We start from the raw sequence: 19,284 nt of genomic DNA, 5'->3' as shown, positions 1-19,284 counted from the left end.
CGCTCACCTCCCCGCGCGTCCTGAAGTGGAGACCCGTAGGGAGCGCAGTAGAGTGGGGCTCCGCGCAGAGCTCAGCGAAGGGGCCCATGCCCGTGCGCCCCCGCGGGCCAGCGCCATGGCCTCCGGGAGCGTGGCCGAGTGCCTGCAGCAGGAGACCACCTGCCCCGTGTGCCTGCAGTACTTCGCCGAGCCCATGATGCTCGACTGCGGCCACAACATCTGTTGCGCGTGCCTCGCCCGCTGCTGGGGCGCGGCCGAGACCAACGTGTCGTGCCCGCAGTGCCGGGAGACCTTCCCGCAGCGGCACATGCGGCCCAACCGGCACTTGGCCAACGTGACCCAGCTGGTGAAGCAGTTGCGCACCGAGCGGCCGTCGGGGCCAGGCGGCGAAATGGGCGTGTGCGAAAAACACCGCGAGCCCCTGAAGCTGTACTGCGAGGAAGACCAGATGCCCATCTGCGTGGTGTGCGACCGCTCCCGCGAGCACCGTGGCCACAGCGTGCTGCCGCTCGAGGAAGCCGTGGAGGGCTTCAAGGTGAGGGCCCGGCGCGCGGAGCGGGGAGGGGCGGGGAGCCGGAGTCGGACAAAGGGAGGAGAGAGCCAAGGGGGTTTCCTTTTTTCCGCCTAGAAAATGGCTGAGCCGGACGTGTGGTTCACAGCCGTCATTTCCTCTCTGTCCGCTTCAGAGCCTTCGCACTCAGATTTGGGAGAAAAACCTGTAGCTGGTGAGGAAGCCAGAAGTCTCCCCCACCCCCCACTCTGCTTTCCCTGTTATACCCCTGTGTTTACCCGCTCACGGACACGTAGTGTATAAAGACGGCCCCCCGTAGAGACCTCCCCACGCTCCCACCCCCCACCCCCACCTGGACATTTTGAAAGGTGTGAGGAAAGCGACATACACATCAGCCACCTTCAGAGACACAAGTACTCCTGTGGGCTCTGATCTCAGACAGAACACACCCGGAGGTTAACTGGCTGTACATACATCGAATCAAGCCTATAAGCATTTCACCAGCACTTCCCTGTGCTCTGGCCTGTTCTACAAGCTCCTGGAAAAGAACAGAGCACTTTACTGCTTGGGCAAGTCATTTAACCTCTCTGAGACTCAGGAGGGTAACAACACATTATTAGGAAGATTAAGTGAAATATGTGTGGAGCCCTTTGTGAGCTGTTGGATCAACAGACTGACACAGCTAAACACTAACATGGAAACAAAGTATTAAATATAAGTTTTAAGGCAACATTCGGGGAATGCATGATGCTGTGATACCTGTATACTTGAGTGCTGCAGGGATACACAATTATACATGTTTAAATGTGAGTACATTAATACATAATTTGCCACTTAATGTTTAGAGTGCTTTCACTTAATTATTTCACTCACCTTCATGATAAACACTGAGTAGTTTGGAAAGGTGGTGTTCATTCACCCATGTTATAAAAAAAATGTTATACATGGGGAAAATAAGAGAAGTCATTTTCTCAGGATACCTCTGTGGAGGAGTTAGTTTGGCTTTAAGCCTCTTAGTGCAGTCACCTTCCCAACGAAACTACAGTATCCTTCCTGGGGAGAAGGTAATCCACTGTTTAAGATACACACAAACAGACAAAGGAGACCCTTGGTGCCCCCCTGGGTTCTTGGCCTTTTTCTCCGTGGTGGCAATGTGGTCTAAAGACAGGCTCTAACCAGGGTCTTGGCATGAGGTGTGTGGGTTCCATGTGTGACATGCAGAATAACCATGATGATGCTAAAGTTTTCCTAATCCTGAACTGGCAACTGTCATGGTTTCCTCAGGAGCAAATCCAGAACCAGCTGGACCACCTAAAAAGAGTGAAAGACTTAAAGAAGAGACGGCGGGCACAGGGGGAGCAGGCACGAGCTGAACTCTTGGTAAGGGTCATCACAAATGATGGATAATATTACTTCTGCTGGCCAGTCATTCCCTCTTCTGTGGGCTGATGCTACTTCTGTTATCTTTGTTCAGCCAGGTCACCCACAGCTGTTAGGTGCAGTTGGGATCTCATCTGGACACCTAATAGATAACTAAGCTTATTTCCACATTTTGGGGAAAGGATGGAGGAACCAAGGTGGGAATCCCTGGAGATTCTGACCTTCAAAGATTTAACCTGCTAGCTTTGTATAGATCAGCATTGATCCTTGACAGAGCTGAAACAGGTGAAATTTGGGGCATACTTAGCTTCCTTTCATATCATCCTGTAGACAGGAGCTAATAGTGACTTTGAGTAAGCCTTGCTGTTGCTTCTTGCCTGGAATATTCCTATCCTTGACAGTTTATCAACTCTGAACTTTTCATTTTGCTCTCTTCCCCCATCCTTCCAAAGCCTTGCCAAGTAGCTCATGTGCTTATTTGTGATAGGAGTATTTGGGGGTTTTGTTTTTGAAAAAAAATATACATGTATATATCAAAAAGTACAAAAACTTTTGCAACACACACTTATATTTCCACCACCCATGTGTTTATACTTTTTTATGGGCAATAATTAAAATAGTACAAATATTCTTCCAGTAGAGATATTTGCACCTGAAAAGCAAACTCCTAAACTAGTAATGTCTAGTCCTGTCTTGTGAGAATTTTTGTTAACTACTCCTAGCCATGGTTGCACAGTGGTTAAGTACTACGGCTGCTCACCAAAAGGTTGGCAGTTCAAATCCACCAGGCGTTCCTTGGAAACCCTATGAGGCAGCTGTGCTCTGTCCTATAGGGTCGCTATGAGTCGGAATTGACTCGACAGCAATGGGATAGGTTACTCCTGGCCAGGGTATGGTAGGTAAAGCTTTTAGGCAGGAAACTCTTTCCCATGGTACCCTCTGATTCCGGCACTTGCTCTCCCCACACAATCCACTGAAACCTTGGCTCCCCTTGAAAATAGGTGTGATGGATGGGGAGTCTTCTCAGTGAGCCTGGATGGATTCAAATGATTACACATACAACAGTGCTTGCTGTGGGAGGATTGTCGATGGAAAGATACAGCCCTTCCCTGAGAATCAGAGCGCCTGGACATACTTCCTGGCTCTGACACTAATGAGTTGTATAGATGAAGAGAGTCATACCACTTCTGTGGGCCTCAGTTTTCTCATCTATGAAATGGGTAGGTTGTACTAGACTGGTGATTTTCAGCCAAGGCCATTGCTGCCCTTTGATTCCTTCCAAGGGTATATGGGTGTCTTTGGTTGTCACAGCGGGTGGGGAAGGGATGCTGATGCTAACTGTCCTGCAATGCAAGGAGCTAGTCCTGTGCTAGGCAGAATTGTCCCTACCAGGGTGCCAGTAACACCCTTTAGAGAAGCTGTGGATTTGTTGATCTTTAAGGTCTCTTCTGTCTTTAATTTTATGTTTCTAAAATTGTAATATATGATTTATGTCTTTGGAAGACTTACCCAGCTGAGGAAGGTATGAGCTTATGAAAAGAATTTATAAGCAAAGATGTATGTACATTACTAAGTTACATAGTGAATGCCTAAGAGGAGTGGCTAGAGGAATGGTTAATTGAAGGAAGTTTGGGGTCAGGTAACTTTCTGTAAAGTGCCAGTGAGTAAATATTTTGAGCTTTGCTGGCCATAAGACTTTGTCACAACTACTCATCTCTGCTGTTGTAGACAATATATGGGTGTGGCTGTGTCCCAATAAAATTTTACTCATCTCCCAAAGAGCTGAGTTTTCTGACCCCTTGTTTAGAATAAAACTTTAATAGAGGTCCTGAAGTGGGAAGTAGGGATGGAGAAGGAAGGACAGACAAGTTGTGACAAACAAGTCCACTCTGGAAGAGGAACCACGGAACCCCCCAAAACCAGCGAGACAGGACAGTTGGTGGACACCCTTGAAGGCCAGATAGAGGGTCTAAGGAAATTGATCAAGGTTATTGTGCAGGGGTGGGGGGGGGGGTCTAAACCACGTTGAACAGAGGGATGAAAGATTGGAACCAAGATTAGCAGAATTCTTCCTTCCCTTTCAAAGTATTTTCCACAGAGCACATATCTAACCATTCACTTCCCGGTGTGATAGCCTTTCTTGGCTCCTAGTTGCTGGGGGAATGAGTCTTTATTTTTTAGTCTGCCAGGAAAGGTGTAATCTGGTCTCTCCTTACCTTTTCTGGTCTCTTCCCTCAGCACCCATGTGTTCCAGCCGGACAGAATCATTTGCCTTCTCTCCACACTCCTATGCCTGTGTTGTTTCTTCTTACTGGAATGCCTTTCCACTGATTGCCCACTTGGTGAACTCCTACTCATTCTCCAACAGCTTGTGTGAACACTGCCCCTGTTAAGATTTTTCCATATTCTCCCACCCTAGGGTGTCACCCTGTCTTTAATTATAAACCCATGATTATTTATATCACATGAACCTGACTCTCACTTGACTGGGTTCCTTGAGAGCAGGGAGTATGTCTTAATTATCATTGGGTTAACTCAGTCTGGAGGACCCAGGTGGCACCCTTAACGCACTTAACAGCTAACCGAAGGGTTGACAATTTGGGTCCACCTAGAGGTGCCTCAGAAGAAAGGCCTGGCTATCTACTTCTGCAAAATCAACGACTGAAAACCCTATGGTTCAGTTCTACTCTGACACACATGAGGTTGCCATGAGTCAGAATCAGTTCAGTGGCAACTGATTGGTTGTTTATTGAACTCATTCCTCAGCCATTCTAGATATTCAGTAAAGACTAGAACAAATGAGGGAGTGAACAAGGTGCTTGTTTTAGTGTCCTAGGATGAAATGATGAGGTCTTGAGGTAGGTGATCAAGAGAAAATTTGTGTGTGAAAGCCCCTAGAAGGAAGTCTTTGTTCTCTTCACTGCCCTTCCCTGTCACCTGTGCAGAGCCTGACCCAGATGGAGAGGGAGAAGATCGTCTGGGAGTTTGAGCAGCTATATCACTCATTGAAGGAGCATGAGTATCGCCTCCTAGCCCGCCTTGAGGAGCTGGACTTGGCCATCTACAACAGCATCAATGGTGCCATCACCCAGTTCTCCTGTAACATCTCCCACCTCAGTGGTCTGATTGCCCAGCTGGAAGAGAAGCAGCAGCAGCCTACCAGGGAGCTCCTGCAGGTAAGGCTTGGAGTGCTCTGCCGTGATGGTTTCCACTAAAATTTGTCTTCCCTCTCCCTTTGCCAAGCAGTATCCAGAACCCCCTGTCACTTTTTAACTCAGCTGGAGCAGCAGGGACTTGCCAAGCTCTACATTAAGCATGTCAGAGGGAAAACCTGTACACTAGAAATGGGTTAACAAAGCTTGGGTCAGTCATTGTCTCTGAAAGGGCAATTGGAAGACCTGCCTAGGCCTTGAACTCTCTGGACCTCGGTGGCCTCATTTGCTCTGTAGTGAGGGGATTTGGACTGCAGTATGACTTTTAAAGACGCTTCTCATGCCTAACCGCCCTTCTCATGCTGACATCCTGTAGTTTTAACATATATTAACATATGTATGTAAAAACCCATTGAATAATAAATCTAACACTTAACTGTTGTGTGTCAGGCACTGTGCTAAGTGTTCCATGTGTGTTACCACAGGCACGGAATAAGTACTTGAGCACAGGAATTGTCAGCCTGAGCAGTCCTGTGCTTAAGCCTGGTAAAGCAGGTGATGTAACTGCAGTCGACCTGGCCCAGCAAGACCACAGGAAATGGCCAGTGCCTGTCTCCATCATTTATATATTCAACACATATTAATTCAGTGTCTGATCTGGGTCAGACAATATTCTAATGAGCGGGATTAAGTGGTGAATACATTTTGCTGTAACTTATGTTCTAATGTGGAGACAAGACAATTAAGAAGTGAACAAACAGTTATCATAGGTGTTGATTAATGCCATTAAAAAATGGATAATGGGATAGAGCAGTTTAACTATGGCCTGCCTCCTGTTTTTGCATGTTCTACAAGCTGCCCTTTTTGATTGAAAAAAATCAAAAGAATGCTATTTCATGACGTGAACATTATATGAAATTCAAATTTTAACGTCCACAGGTTTTTTGGTTTTGTTTTTTTATCCGTAGATTTTTTTATTGGAACACAGTGGTGTTCATTTATTTACTTATTATCTATCATTGCTTTCCTGCTACAAAAGCAGAGTAGAATAATTGCAGCAGAGGCCGTATGGCTGTCAAAGCTTGAAATATTTACTGTCTGGCCTTTTAACGAAAACTTTACTGACCCCTGTTCTAGAGTAGTAAGAGAAGAGAGCCTAACCTTGAGCCTTAAGGAACACCGATATTTAATTGCCAAGGAGAGAAGGAAGAGCTTGCAAAGGAGACAGTTGATCAGAGAGCCAGAATGTGACCAAGAGAAGAGAAATATCCAGGAAGGAAGGAGAGTGGACAACAGTAATGTTGGCTGAGGTCAAATAATATGAGAGCTGATAACCTTTGGTTTAAAAACATGGTCATTGTTGGCGACCTTATCTAGAGCTGCCACAGTGGAACAATCTGGGCAGGAGCCACATTAGAGAGAGCTGAGTGGTGACTGTGTGGGGTAAATGGGGGCTGTAAGAGTAGATGACTATTTCAGAAAGTATGACTATGAGAGAATGTCATAAGTATTTAAGTAAGAAAATACTTAAGAGATAAGAGGTAGGATTACGGGATGTTATGGGGAAGGGCTACTTAAAAAAACTAATTAGACATTTTACGTGTGGGAAGGAAAGCCTATGGTATAAGGAATCAGGTGAGGAAAGACATTGAAAATATAAAAAATGACAAGTTAATCAGTAATATGCTGTTCCTGAGAAGGCAGGAGGGGACGGGAACTAAAGTTCATGTGCAGGAATCAGCTTTGGAAGGTCCTCTGTTGTATATAAAGCAAGATAGGTGGAAGAGGAGGTAGATGCACATTTGATAGTAGAAGCCTGGTAGCTTTAATTTTCTTTTGAATACAGAAAGCAAGATCATCTACCATTGAGCAGGTTTGGGAAATGGGAGTTTTAAAGAATGTGGTAAAGCTCTGAAATTGTTTCAGTGTCTGGGAAAGCCAGTTGGTCTGGGAGCCTTTGTAGGATTGCTTGGTCAGTGATCATCAGTTTATAGTGGGAACAGTCAGCCTTGTGGTGTGATTTTCTCAACAGCTTTGCTTTCTCAGACCTTGACGTCTCTGGGGCAGGCACAGGGATAACAGATAGTTTGGCTTATTCAGGTTTGGGGGCTTTGCAAGTTGGCCTTGAGGTTTTAAGACATTTTCTTTTAAGGCAGAAGGTATTTGTGTGAATATTTTTGAAAAGATGTACATTGAAATTGAAGCTGGATGATAAGGGAAGTGGAAAAAGAAATAGGCCAATGGACTCCATGGATGTGTGGGGGGTGGGTAGGTCTTGATGATATCAAAGAGTGGTTATGGTGGAAGTCATTGGAAAAGCAGGCCGAATATTACTTAATGGGTAAAACTAAAGGCATTCTCACTGAGGTCAAGAACAAGGCAAGACACCCACTATTACTGCCTCTGTGTAGCATTGAACTGGAAATTTTAACCAATGCAGTTGGATAAGAGAAAGCAATTAGAGGTGCTAGAATTGGAAAAGAAGTTAAAACTATCTTATTTTCAGATGCTGTGATTATATACCTGTAATTAGAGAATCCGTGCTAAAACTAAAGAATTCAGCAAGCTGGCAGGATATAAAATTAGCATACAGAAATCAACTGCCTTCATATGCACAAATAACCATCAGGAGGTATATTAGAAGAGAAAACCCCATTTCTAATGGTTAAAAAAAAAAAAAAAAACCTAGGAATAAAAGTGTAAGAAACAAACTTAGGAGGACAAAATTATAAAAACTCTTGAAAGACACCAAATAGGCTTGAACAAATGAAAAGATATCCCTTGTTCTTGGATATGATATCTCAACATCATCAAATTGGCAGTTATCTGTAAGTTAATTTATGCAATCCATGCAGTCCCCCAAAATACTAGTATGCTTTTTTTTCTAGAGCAAGCCAATTGATAGTAAAGTTCAGGTAGAAAAATAAGCTCATAAAAATAGCTAAGAAACTTGATGAACAAAGAAGAGCTATGATGGGGAACTAGCCTTGCTAAATATTAAACCATACTACAAAGCCTAAGGAATTAAAAGTGAGTAATATCATGGAAACACACACATAGTAACCAGTCAAAAGAATTGTGTCAAATTGAAAGGAAATACTTGCAACAAATATGACAGGTAGAAGTAATAGCCCTACTATGTGGGGTCACTATGAGTCGGAATCGACTTGACGGCACCCAGCAACCATTACTACCACTACCAATTGCTGTTGCGTTGATGCCAACTCATGGTGACCACATGTGTCAGAGTAGAACTGTGCTCCACAGGGTTTGGAATGACTGATTTTTCAGAAGTAGATCACCAGGCCTTTCTTCCACAGTGCCTCTGGGCGGGCTGAAGCCAACAACCTTTTGGTTAGGAGCCGAGCACATTAGCCATTTGCACCATGGAAAGAATCGATAAGAATAAAGAACTTTTAAAAATTGAGGTGAAAGACAAAAATTCTGTAAAAAAAGGGACAAAAGACAAAAACAAGTTGCAGAAGAAATATAAAAATGGTTCTGAACATATGAAAAAATATGCAACTGCACCCATAATAGGAGAAGTACAAATTAAAACCACACTGAGATACCCTTTCTTACCAATTTAAAAAAAAAAAAAAATTTTTTTTTTTTTTTTCCAATTAGGATGGCAAAAAAACTAAGTTTAAATTCTTGGCAAAGACATGGTGGGGGAGAGACACTCTAATCTGATGTGAATGCAAAATAGTACAGCCCGTTTTGGAAATAGATTGCCAAGGTGTTCTTCTACGGTACCTCTGGTTGGATTCGAACCGCTGTATTTTCGGTTAATAGCCAAGCACTTAATCGTTTGTGCCACCCAGGGTCACGTGTGTGTGTGTGTGTGTGTTTGTATAGATGTATATGTATATTTAAGGAGCCTTGGCGGCACAGTGGTTACGCGCTTGGCTGCTAACTGAAAGGTTGGCAGTTCAAACCCACCAGTTGTTCTGTGGGAGAAAGATACGACAACCTGTTTCCATGAAGATTACATCCTTGGAAACCCTGCGGGGCAGTTCTACTCTGTCCTATAGAGTTTGCATTTAAGTTCTTATGCTTTTTCCTTTTTTGGGGATAGTGGTATGAGTATATACCGTAGGAGCCCTGGTGGCACAGTGGTTAGGAGCTCAGCTGCAGACCAGAAGGTCAGCAGTTCGAATCTACCAGCTGCTCCTTGGAAACCCTATGGCGCAGCTCTACTCTGTCCTGTAGGGTCGCTATGAGTTGGAATCTACTTGATGGCAATCGGTTTTTTGAGTATGCAAATAGTACTTCTGAAACTGTTTTTCTAGTGTGTTAAAGGATTGAGCAAATGAGTAAATCTAGTGACATATAAATATGGAATAGGGAAAGGCAAAAAGGATTGGATTAGAATTGGAGATAGCATAAACTCATGAGTTGCTAGCTCTCTGTCCACTGAAAAAGAATAGAACAATGACATCCCATAGGAATGATCACAACTAGAGCCTAGATTGTGTTTTTTAGATACGATTCCCCACCAAAGGGAACCAGGACTCCTTAGATTAGAAAAGTGATGGGAGCATATCAATAGGACATAGAAACCAATTTGAAAGGACTCCCACCAAGTCTCAGACATTTTGAGCACCAAAATAATGGGTTATAATTCATTGAAGCACTTACTGATGCAGATCAAAGACCACAGCCTTCAGTATGGATTACACCTCAACATAAAGAAAACAAAAATCCTCACAACTGGACCAATGAGCAACATCATCATAAACAGAGAAAAGATAGAGGTTGTCAAGGATTTCATTATACTTGGATTCACAGTCAACAACCATGGAAGCAGCAGTCAAGAAATCAAGATGCATTGCATTGGGCAAATCAGCTGCAAAAGACCTCTTTAAAGTGTTTAAAAGCAAAGATGTCACCTTGAGGACTAAGGTATGCCTGACCCAAGCTATGGTGTTTTCAGTCTCTTCCTATGCATGCAAAAGCTGGACAATGAATAAGGAAGACCAAAGAGGAATTGTCGTGTTAGCAGAGAATATTGAACATACCATGGATTGCCAAAAGAACAAACAAATCTGTCTTGGAAGAAGTATGACCAGAATGCTCCTTAGAAGCAAGGATGGCAAGACTACGTCTCACATACTTTAGACATATTGTCAGGAGGGATAAATCCTCGGAGGACATCATGTTTGGTAAAGCAGAAGGTTAGTGAAAAAAAGGAAGACCCTCAATGAGATGGACTGACACAGTGGCGGCAACAGTGGGCTCAAACATAGCAACGATTACGAGGATGGCACAGGACTGGGCAGTGTTTTGTTGTTTTGTGCATAGTGTTGCTATGAGTCAGAACCAATTCAACGGCACCTAACAACAACAACAACATGTATTCTTACTAATAATAAATAAAAAACCAGTTGCTGTCAAGCCATTTCCAACTCACGGTGACCCCATATGTGTCAGAGTAGAACTGTGGTCCGTTGGGCTTTCAGTGGCTGATTTTTCAGTAGATCACCGGGCCTTTAGAGATACCTCTGGGAGGACTCAAACTTCCAACCTTTCAGTTAACAGCAAAGCATGTTAACAGTTTGCATGACCCAGGGAGGGAGAATGGTTCCAGTAGAATGTCAACTAATTAATATAGAAGGAATTTTGAAGTTAGGAAATCGCCATTTGGCAACCATCAGGTAAAAAATTAATTCAGACAAGAATTATCAATGAATGCTAAATTTAAGGTTGGGGGGAGTTTAATTAGGATTGAGGTACTTCTGTAATCTCAAAGTATCACTTAACATGTTGTATGGTTGTTAGGTGCCTTCGAGTTGGTTCCAACTCATAGTGATGCTGTGAACAACAGAACAAAACACTACCCGGTCTTCTGCCATCTTCACAATCGTTATTATGCTTAAGCCCATTGTTGCAGCCACTGTGTCAGTCCATCTCGTTGAGAGTCTTCCTCTTTTTCACCAGCCCTCTATGAAGTGTGATCCCCTTCTCCAGGGACTGGTCCCTCCTGATAACATGTCTATCATTTATATCCTCTTCGCTGGTGTTGAATCGATTCCGACTCACAGCGACCCTATAGGACAGAGTAGAACTGTCCTGTAGGATTTCCAGGGAGTGGCCAGTGGTTCAAACTGCCAACCTTTTGGTTAGCGGCCAAGCACTTTAACCACTGTGCCACCAGAGCCCCATCACTTATATATTACTTATTAATTATAAAAGGAAAAATAGTAATTACACAGTGATCAAAATCAACATCATCATAAGGGGCAAGCAAATATCATGTACCTTTAGAAGGACACAACATAAAAACCAGTCAAAGATGAATTCAGTCATCAGGAAAATATCAGCCAAACCCAAATTTAAGGACATTTTATAAAATAACTGTCCTCTGTTCTTAACATGTCAATGTCTTGAAAGACAAATCAAGGTAGAAGAACTGTTTCAGATTAAAGCTACATGTCATGATAACTAAATGCAATGAGTGATCCTGGATTACCTTGTGGGGAAGGGGGAAGGAAGAATTGTTGTAAAGAACATTATCAAGACAATTGATTAAGTTAGAATATGGATTGTGGATATGATAAACATATCGATGTTAAATTTCCTGAATCTAGTAACTATACTTTTGTTATAAGGAGCCTTGGTGGTATAACAGTTAAGCACTTGGCTGCTAACAGAAAGGTTGGCAGTTTGAACCCACCCAGCATCTGTGAGGGAAGAAAGACTTGTCAAGCTGCTCCCATAAAGGTTACAGCATATAAAATCCTATGGAGCAGTTTCTGCTCTGTCACATGTTGTCACTATGAGTTGAAATCAACTCGATGGCAGCTAACAGCAACAACAACAACAACTGTAGTTATATTAAAAAAAAAAAAAAAATTCTTGTTCCTAGGAAATACTGACATATAAAGGAGTAAGGGGATATGTTGTAAACCATATACTTTCAAATGGTTCTAAAGAAAAATATTGCTTAAAATATATAGAGAGAGGGTGGGGGTGGGGAAGAGAGAACGATAAAGGAAATGTGGTAAGCCATTAAATGCTAGTAAATCTGAGCAAAAGGTACATAGGAGTTTTTTGTACTAGCAGCTTTTCTGTCAGTTTGAAATTATTTCACAATAAAAAGTCAAAGAAAGTAAGCTGGACGGGTAGGCAGTTGTGGTCCAAGGGTAAGATGCTTGAATTAGTAAATTTGAAATGATGAAATTCCTCTACCAATGGGTGATGGTTGCAAAAGGAGGGCATGGTAGATGCTGGTATAGCAATAGTGTGGGGTGTAGTCTTCTGCCTGATTTTTAGCTGCTTGACGCCATGAGTTCTGTTCCATTGTTCCTTGTCTCCCTGACTTCTCCCCAGAGAACTAGCCCATATTTGGGTTTTCAACAAATGTTTGTTAGAGAAAACTAAAATGTTGATTGACTTCTCATGGTTATCTTTTTTCTTTCCCTTGTAGGACATCGGGGACACATTGAGCAGGTACAGTGTCTTCTCTCCCTAGTGTTAAGTCAAACACGGGAAGACTGTCCACCTCATACTTGTTCATCCTGAGAGGAGCCCAGAGCCTGGGATGAACATATTACCAGAGTGACACATATCCTGCCTGTCCCTGAACAGAGTCACTGCTGCACAAAAAATTGAATGAACTATAGCTCTTCTCACTGAAACCGAGGAATTGTTGACAAATTGTGGAGTTGGGGGTTGGGTGGGGGAGCTCGTTCCAGATGGTGCTCATGGTTCAGTGGTGTGTGGACACTTCCAGAATGTGAACCACCTCCACTGAGATTGTGAGGACTTAAGGGGGTTGGACAGAGTACAAGGAAAGCTTATGGTTGTTGCTCCTTAAGCATTTCAGAATCCTATCCCTTTCATGATGTCATTTTTTTTCCTACAGGGGGGAAAATAAGGCCTAAGGAAGGCATTACTGGTTGAGACTTACATATTAGTGATGAGCAACCTGAGTTCTGGCTCTTATTCTGATTATTTCTCTGCACTACCATCAAACAGAAAGTGAGGAGGAGCTTCCTAGGAGTTGGGACATGACTGAGCAGGGAGAATTCAGAGTGAGCAAATGCCAGGGCTGAGTTGATTACAGGGCAAGTGGTGAGGGTAAATGGGATAGGCCTGGGAAGATAATGTTTGGCACAAGAGTACTTAAAGGAGTGGAGACTGGCTTTGAGGGACTGGGCTTTTAAGTTGATTAGAATCGTGAAATGCTGAAGAACTTCCGGAGGAAAATGTTTGACTCTGTGGGGGCATTTGAGGTGATGAGGAGAAAATTATCTCTGTATGGAAATGAGAAGGGCCGTAGAGAATGGGGAAGGTTGGCTGGAAGGACTTAGGGATAAACCCCCAGTGCCATCGAGTCGATTCTTAGGGATAGAATTATGTAAATAAGATAGAGATTCTTAAGGATCCCTGGGATGGAGATGAGTTGGGACTTATATCAGGGTCAGCCAGATGACCCAAGCAAATACTGCTTTTATCTGCCACTTTTTGGTGCCAATGTAGTTCTGACCCAGCATTATGGAGGTAGACCCCTTAGACCCTAGCATCTTGTGATACTAAGGATTAGATTTGGCTATATGAGAGGAAACCCAAAGTTTCATTGGCTTAAGGCTTAGATATAATAAACATTTTTGTCACCATACAAAAAATATTTAGGTAGGAACCCAGGGCTGATATGGTGGCTCCAGTGATTCCTTCTGCCATTCCTAAGGCATGGTCCTTATTCTCATCATCTAAGATGGCCGCTAGAATGTCAGCCAGCAGAAGAGAGAGAAGAGTCACATCACCTTCCTTTTTAATCAAACTTCTCAGATTACCATAAATACAGTCACAAGGTCACACCTAGCTACAAGGGAGACTGGGCATCCATGAGCCTAGTGAAATTTGAAGATGGGAGAAGGGATATTAGGTTGGCAACTAGCAGTCTTTGCCATGCTTGGGCATGGGATAACTAGGTATTCTCCAATGAGTACCTAACTAACTGTAGGTGTCATTCTATCCATATTTGAGAACCAGAGGATTCTGGATAGTTGCCCACCATGAATATCAAGGACTTTGTCATGGAATCCAGTGCTTCCTGTGAATATCAGCCTAATCAATTTAATTTGAAAATCTCTTTTTGAGGACTTGCTATTTGAAAAGCTGTGAGCTACGTTCCTTGAATACCAAAATGAGTCAGATATCATGCCTGTTCTGATCTAGAAAATCACAGTCTAGGAGGAAAGTGTCGGAAAAGGTGTAGTAACTGATTTTAAAGACTGTCCACGTATTTAGCGCAGACTCTGTCCTGGCCCCGTGGAGATGGGGAAGGGATTTGCTCACGTTGTTTTTTAAATTTAGGGCTGAAAGAATCAGGATCCCTGAACCCTGGATCACACCTCCAGATCTACAAGAGAAAATCCATATTTTTGCCCAAAAATGTCTGTTCTTGACGGAGAGTCTGAAGCAGTTCACAGGTAATGTGAGGAGAGGGGTCATGAGGGGAAATGGATTTATTGCCTGAGAGGATATACTTTCTAGCCAGGGAGTGGGATGCAAACTGATTATCATCTCTTTTTCTCCCCTTAGAAAAAATGCAGTCAGATATGGAGAAAATCCAAGGTAAGTGCATCTATTTAATGAGATTTCGATGTTGACGTTTCCTGGGGAGAAGAGCATCGGCATTAAAGGTGTGAAAAAAATGAGAGGACAGATAAATTCCATAGCCAGCCTGCTCAGATTTTCTACATCTTCCTTTTTGTCTTGTTAGCTTTTTGCAGTTAACAGCCTCTTGTTCCAACTTAAAATCTGTTAACTATATTCAGTTAGTTCTGGATTAATCTACATTGATTGAGCAGAGAAATAGACAATCCAAAATTTAATAATTTTTTTTTTTTTTAAATTGGGAAAGAGAATGAAAAACTCTACCCTAGTTATATATTTCCTTTGAGCTGATATTTAAAGTTAATTTACTAAGCTCCTGTTGCCTCTGAGCACAGGTGCTCACAGGAGCGGAAGACTGAGTTGGCAAGGGAAGGAGGTGGTTAGGAGCAGGGATTCCAGGTTCTAGGCCCAGCTCTGCCACTTACTAAGGATTCTGCGCTGTAATTTTCCCATCTGTAAAATGAGGAAAATAATAGTTCTTACCTTATAAAGTTGTAATGATTAAATTAGTTGGAGTTTCTAAAGCCTTTTTTTTTTTTTTTAGAATGGAGCCTGACATATAATAAAACACTGTATTTATGTTTAATAAATAAAGTGTTTAGGCATTTGGGGGAAGCTTTTTCCAGATCTAAAATTTTCTGCTCAAGAACCACATACAGGTAGAAGTTGGCTATATACTGAATGCTGAAATTCCTAGGCAGTGTGGTGGAGTTTGAAATCCTTACATGTAGGTAAACCCTTTACTTATGTATTACAAATTCCCCATAGTCTCTGATAATTTCCCAGGATCTATTAATTGTGTCATATCATGTGGGCTGAAACCGTATTTGCACTGCATCTCCCCAGATGTACACTTTTTTGGCATCTAGCAACATAGATTTAGGTGGCACCCACATGTCCTTCACCAGCAAGACAAATGGGTAAAACCTCCCCTTAATACAATGGGTAATACCAGAAGTGGTTAGTTCAGGCAGGACTTTCCTTGATCTGGCTCTCATTTTCTTCTACTCTTTTGCCACTTGAAAGGCTCAATGAGAACATATCTGTGAAAATGCTTTGTCAACTGTACATTATAAATGAATGGACTTTGTTTGCCCCAGAGTGACCCTGTGGGTGTGACTGGAGCCACCCACCCCCTGACACAGAGGTGGCTTATAAAAACTAAGAGTCTGTATGTCATGGACTCAGAACCAAGTTTCCCCTTGCAGAGCCAGCTGGCCCATTGCGGGTTGGAATCCTTGATCTTGGCTCAGCTTGACACCATATTCTACCATTCTCACACATGTGGTTATCCATGTACCCAAGGTTTCCAGCCCCACTTCCCTTGAAGCTCTTGGCTAGATGATGGAGTCATACTTTGTATGAAAAAATCAGTGCATGACTGACAAGGAGTGTTCTGGGGGTTCCTAATGGAGACAACTGCTTTATGATAACTCTGCACAAAGCTTCCTCAACTTCTGTGTTTCTGGGAAATTCTCATATGACTTCTGTAAACTTCTTTTCTCTTTTCTTTCAGAATTGAGAGAAGCTCAATTATACTCAGGTAGGTGATGGCAGACAAAACCACATCAGAGAAAAGAAATAAAATCCTTGTGAACATTACCATTGTAAATAATTTTGGAAATTTCTAAATTTGGATTCTTTAGGTTACATAGGAGTCTGAGTGGTACAGTGGTTAAGTGTTTGGCCGCTAACTGTAAGGTGGCGATTCGAACTCATCAGCTGCTCCTCGGGAGAAGGATGTGGCAGTCTCCTTCTGTAAAGGTTTACGCCTTGGAAACCCTGTAGGAACAGTTCTACTCTGTCCTGTGGGGTCGCTATGAGTCAGAATTGACTCAACGGTTTTAGGTTACATGTGTAAAAATGATAAAGATCAACAAAACCACTGGTTATTTCTGTATGTTTACAATATCTTTGCCTCATGAAATGCCTCAGAGCTGAAACCCACAGATCTTTTAAAATCAGGGGATATCAAGCTCAGTTGCTATGAAGGATTACAGAATGGAAACTAGTTCCCAAAAAGTAGAGGGTGCTGGTACACTGGTGTGCCTGCCCAGCCTGAGAGGTAACTTGTAGTTTGGGAAAAACAGTCATCCTTTCAAAAGGAAGGATTGAGCTCAGCTCTCATTCTGAGTGCTACAGAGTCTAGGAATCTTGTGTTTCCCACCTTCACTATACTTGGGGCAAGAATTGATATTCCTCCACCCCTGCCACCACCTTCACCCTGAGGTTCAGAGAAACTAGGCAACATGCATGATCCCAGAGGTACTCAAACCAGAGGTGTGTGGTTTCATAGTCACACAGCCACCTTCTGCTGCATAGAATCCTCTTCATGACTAGAGGGACTCTCTATACAATAGGTCTTCATTCACTGGTATCCACCAACTGCGATCTATACATAATTCTTTCAGCAAATATAAATCATGTTGACACTGTGCCAGGTACCACAGGGGGGACATAAGACACTGTCCTGCCTTTGGAGTTGTGAAGTATAGCCACAACAGAGGAAGGACCATTGTGGACAGATTACTGACACCCAGAAGTGAGCATCTGGGGTTCTTGGTCACCTCCACCAGTTGCCTCTCATGAAACTTTTGTTGGGGAGTCATTGAGCCTACCTGAGCTTTGGTTCTGAGAGTTAATGTGTGAGAGTCTCTCCTGAAAAAGGCTGTTGTGAGGAGCAAACGAGAGAGTATATCAGTGTTTTTAAAGCAAGAAAGCACCACATGACTGTGAAATGCTGTAATCTTAAATACCAGAACAGATGACACAGATGATAACACAGTTTTGAATTTGAGAAAAAGGAAAGTGATAGAGTTTGGGCTGATTAAGAAAAGCTTTGTGGAAGATGTGGGTCTTGTACTGGACATTAGAAGATGAACAGGATCTAGATGTGCAGATAAAGATCCCACAGCATGGGGGACATAAAAGAGGAACTTGAGAGGTGGGCAGATTACTACAGATTCTCAGTCCCTTATCCGCAATTTCAAAATTCTAAAACTCTGGAAGCCAAAAGCTTTTCCATGGTAGCAAGAAATGTCGCACGGTAGCAGGTTTTTATGGTATCAAAACTTGAACTTTGTGGGACAGTTTAGAATCTCTATCCTGTATAATGTGAACACTCATATAGTTTACAGTAGATCTTTTAATATTTGATTATAGAGTACTCCACCACACTCTGCTGGTGTAAAGATCACATTGGCTTTCTGAACTTTGTAATATTCTGAGTTCTGTAAAACTTCTGACTCTGACGCTTTCATATTAAGAGATTGTGGACATGCGTGTAAGAAAACCTCAAATTAAGCTTATCATGGCTATGGGATTTAAGATGTGAAAGAAAGTGAATAAAATTTCTATGCTTTCAAAATATCCTGATTGAAAAAGGTGACCAACTAAACCAAACAGTAACCTTTGAAATGTCAACTTCAGGATGTATTTCCTCCTAAGACAAATGTAGCTTATGGTGGGGAGCTCTTATTCTCTTCTCAGGGAGGTAGGAGAAAGGCTGGAAGTTCCAGAATGGGCTTTTCTGTTCCTCAAGACTGACCTTCCCCTCTGTGTCTCTGCAGTGGACGTGACTCTGGACCCAGACACGGCCTACCCCAGCCTGATCCTCTCCGATAATCTGCGGCAAGTGCGGTACAGTTACCTCCAGCAGGACCTGCCTGACAATCCTGAGCGATTCAATCTCTTCCCCTGTGTCTTGGGCTCTCCGTGCTTCATCGCCGGGAGACATTATTGGGAGGTAGAGGTGGGAGATAAGGCCAAGTGGACCATAGGTGTCTGTGAAGACTCTGTATGCAGAAAAGGTGGAGTGACCTCGGCCCCCCAGAATGGATTCTGGGCAGTGTCATTGTGGTATGGGAAAGAATACTGGGCTCTTACTTCCCCAATGACTGCCCTCCCCCTACGGACCCCTCTCCAGCGGGTGGGGATTTTTTTGGACTATGATGCTGGCGAGGTCTCCTTCTACAACGTGACAGAGAGGTGTCACACCTTTACTTTCTCTCATGCTACCTTCTGTGGGCCTGTCCGGCCCTACTTCAGTCTGAGTTACTCGGGAGGGAAGAGCGCAGCCCCTCTGATCATCTGCCCCATGAGCGGGATTGATGGGTTTTCTGGCCATGTTGGGAATCATGGTCATTCCATGGAGACCTCCCCTTGAGAGATGAACTCAGGCCAAAACAACTATTGGCCATACTCTTACCCTAGGCACATGGCATCTCATTGCCTTGCCACTTCCTGTCCATCACAGCTGGATATCCTTACAACTTTCCATGCCTTTGCAGTGGAAGACGGGATGTCCATGTTCTTGACCATCCTTTCCCTTTCCAGGCAAATTGTAATGAGAAGTATCAAGGTTGCCCAGAAATAAAAACCAGATGTTCACCTCCAGTGTTTCATACTTCTTGGTTTTACGAATTACTGGAGGGAATAAAGAATATGGATAATCACTGGATTTGGAGGGCTATTCCAGGTAGTTACTGCTTGGCTTAGCCTGGCTTCCTCTGGTTCCGTCCCACAGTGATCATGGGTATTTGCTGTCATTTTTGGACTAGGGCTCTATACCTAATTCCCCATCTGCCGTAGTTTTATTAACTCCATTAAAGAGGTGTG

At 43.1% G+C, this 19,284-nt stretch overlaps 1 protein-coding gene across 2 annotated transcripts; it reads left to right on the top strand.

The window, feature by feature from the left end:
- Positions 1 to 19,062, top strand: TRIM27 (tripartite motif containing 27). 2 transcript variants are annotated; one of them, XM_010601500.3, is made up of 8 exons: positions 1 to 535; positions 1,796 to 1,891; positions 4,837 to 5,067; positions 12,473 to 12,495; positions 14,365 to 14,480; positions 14,593 to 14,625; positions 16,184 to 16,210; positions 18,237 to 19,062. In XM_010601500.3, the coding sequence occupies exons 1-8, from the start codon at positions 116 to 118 to the stop codon at positions 18,830 to 18,832; spliced, it is 1,542 nt and encodes a 513-aa protein (XP_010599802.1). In that variant the 5' UTR covers positions 1 to 115; the 3' UTR covers positions 18,833 to 19,062. The 2 variants fall into 2 exon arrangements, with proteins under 2 accessions (XP_010599802.1, XP_064138551.1); XM_064282481.1 differs by lacking the exon at positions 1,796 to 1,891 and having other exon boundaries at positions 3 to 535.
- Positions 19,063 to 19,284: the final 222 nt, after the last annotated feature.

This window comes from Loxodonta africana, chromosome 1 (genome assembly GCF_030014295.1).
Source record: "Loxodonta africana isolate mLoxAfr1 chromosome 1, mLoxAfr1.hap2, whole genome shotgun sequence".
NCBI lineage: Eukaryota > Metazoa > Chordata > Mammalia > Proboscidea > Elephantidae > Loxodonta > Loxodonta africana.
This window is presented reverse-complemented; position numbering and strand designations above follow the sequence as displayed.

Coding starts and splice junctions, on each gene's coding strand:
- TRIM27 (XM_010601500.3), top strand. CDS start 116: ATGGCCTCCGGGAGCGTGGCCGAGTGCCTGCAGCAGGAGACCACCTGC. Junction 14,481..14,592: donor GAGTCTGAAGCAGTTCACAG/GTAATGTGAGGA, acceptor TTCTCCCCTTAG/AAAAAATGCAGTCAGATATG. Junction 14,626..16,183: donor AGATATGGAGAAAATCCAAG/GTAAGTGCATCT, acceptor CTTTTCTTTCAG/AATTGAGAGAAGCTCAATTA.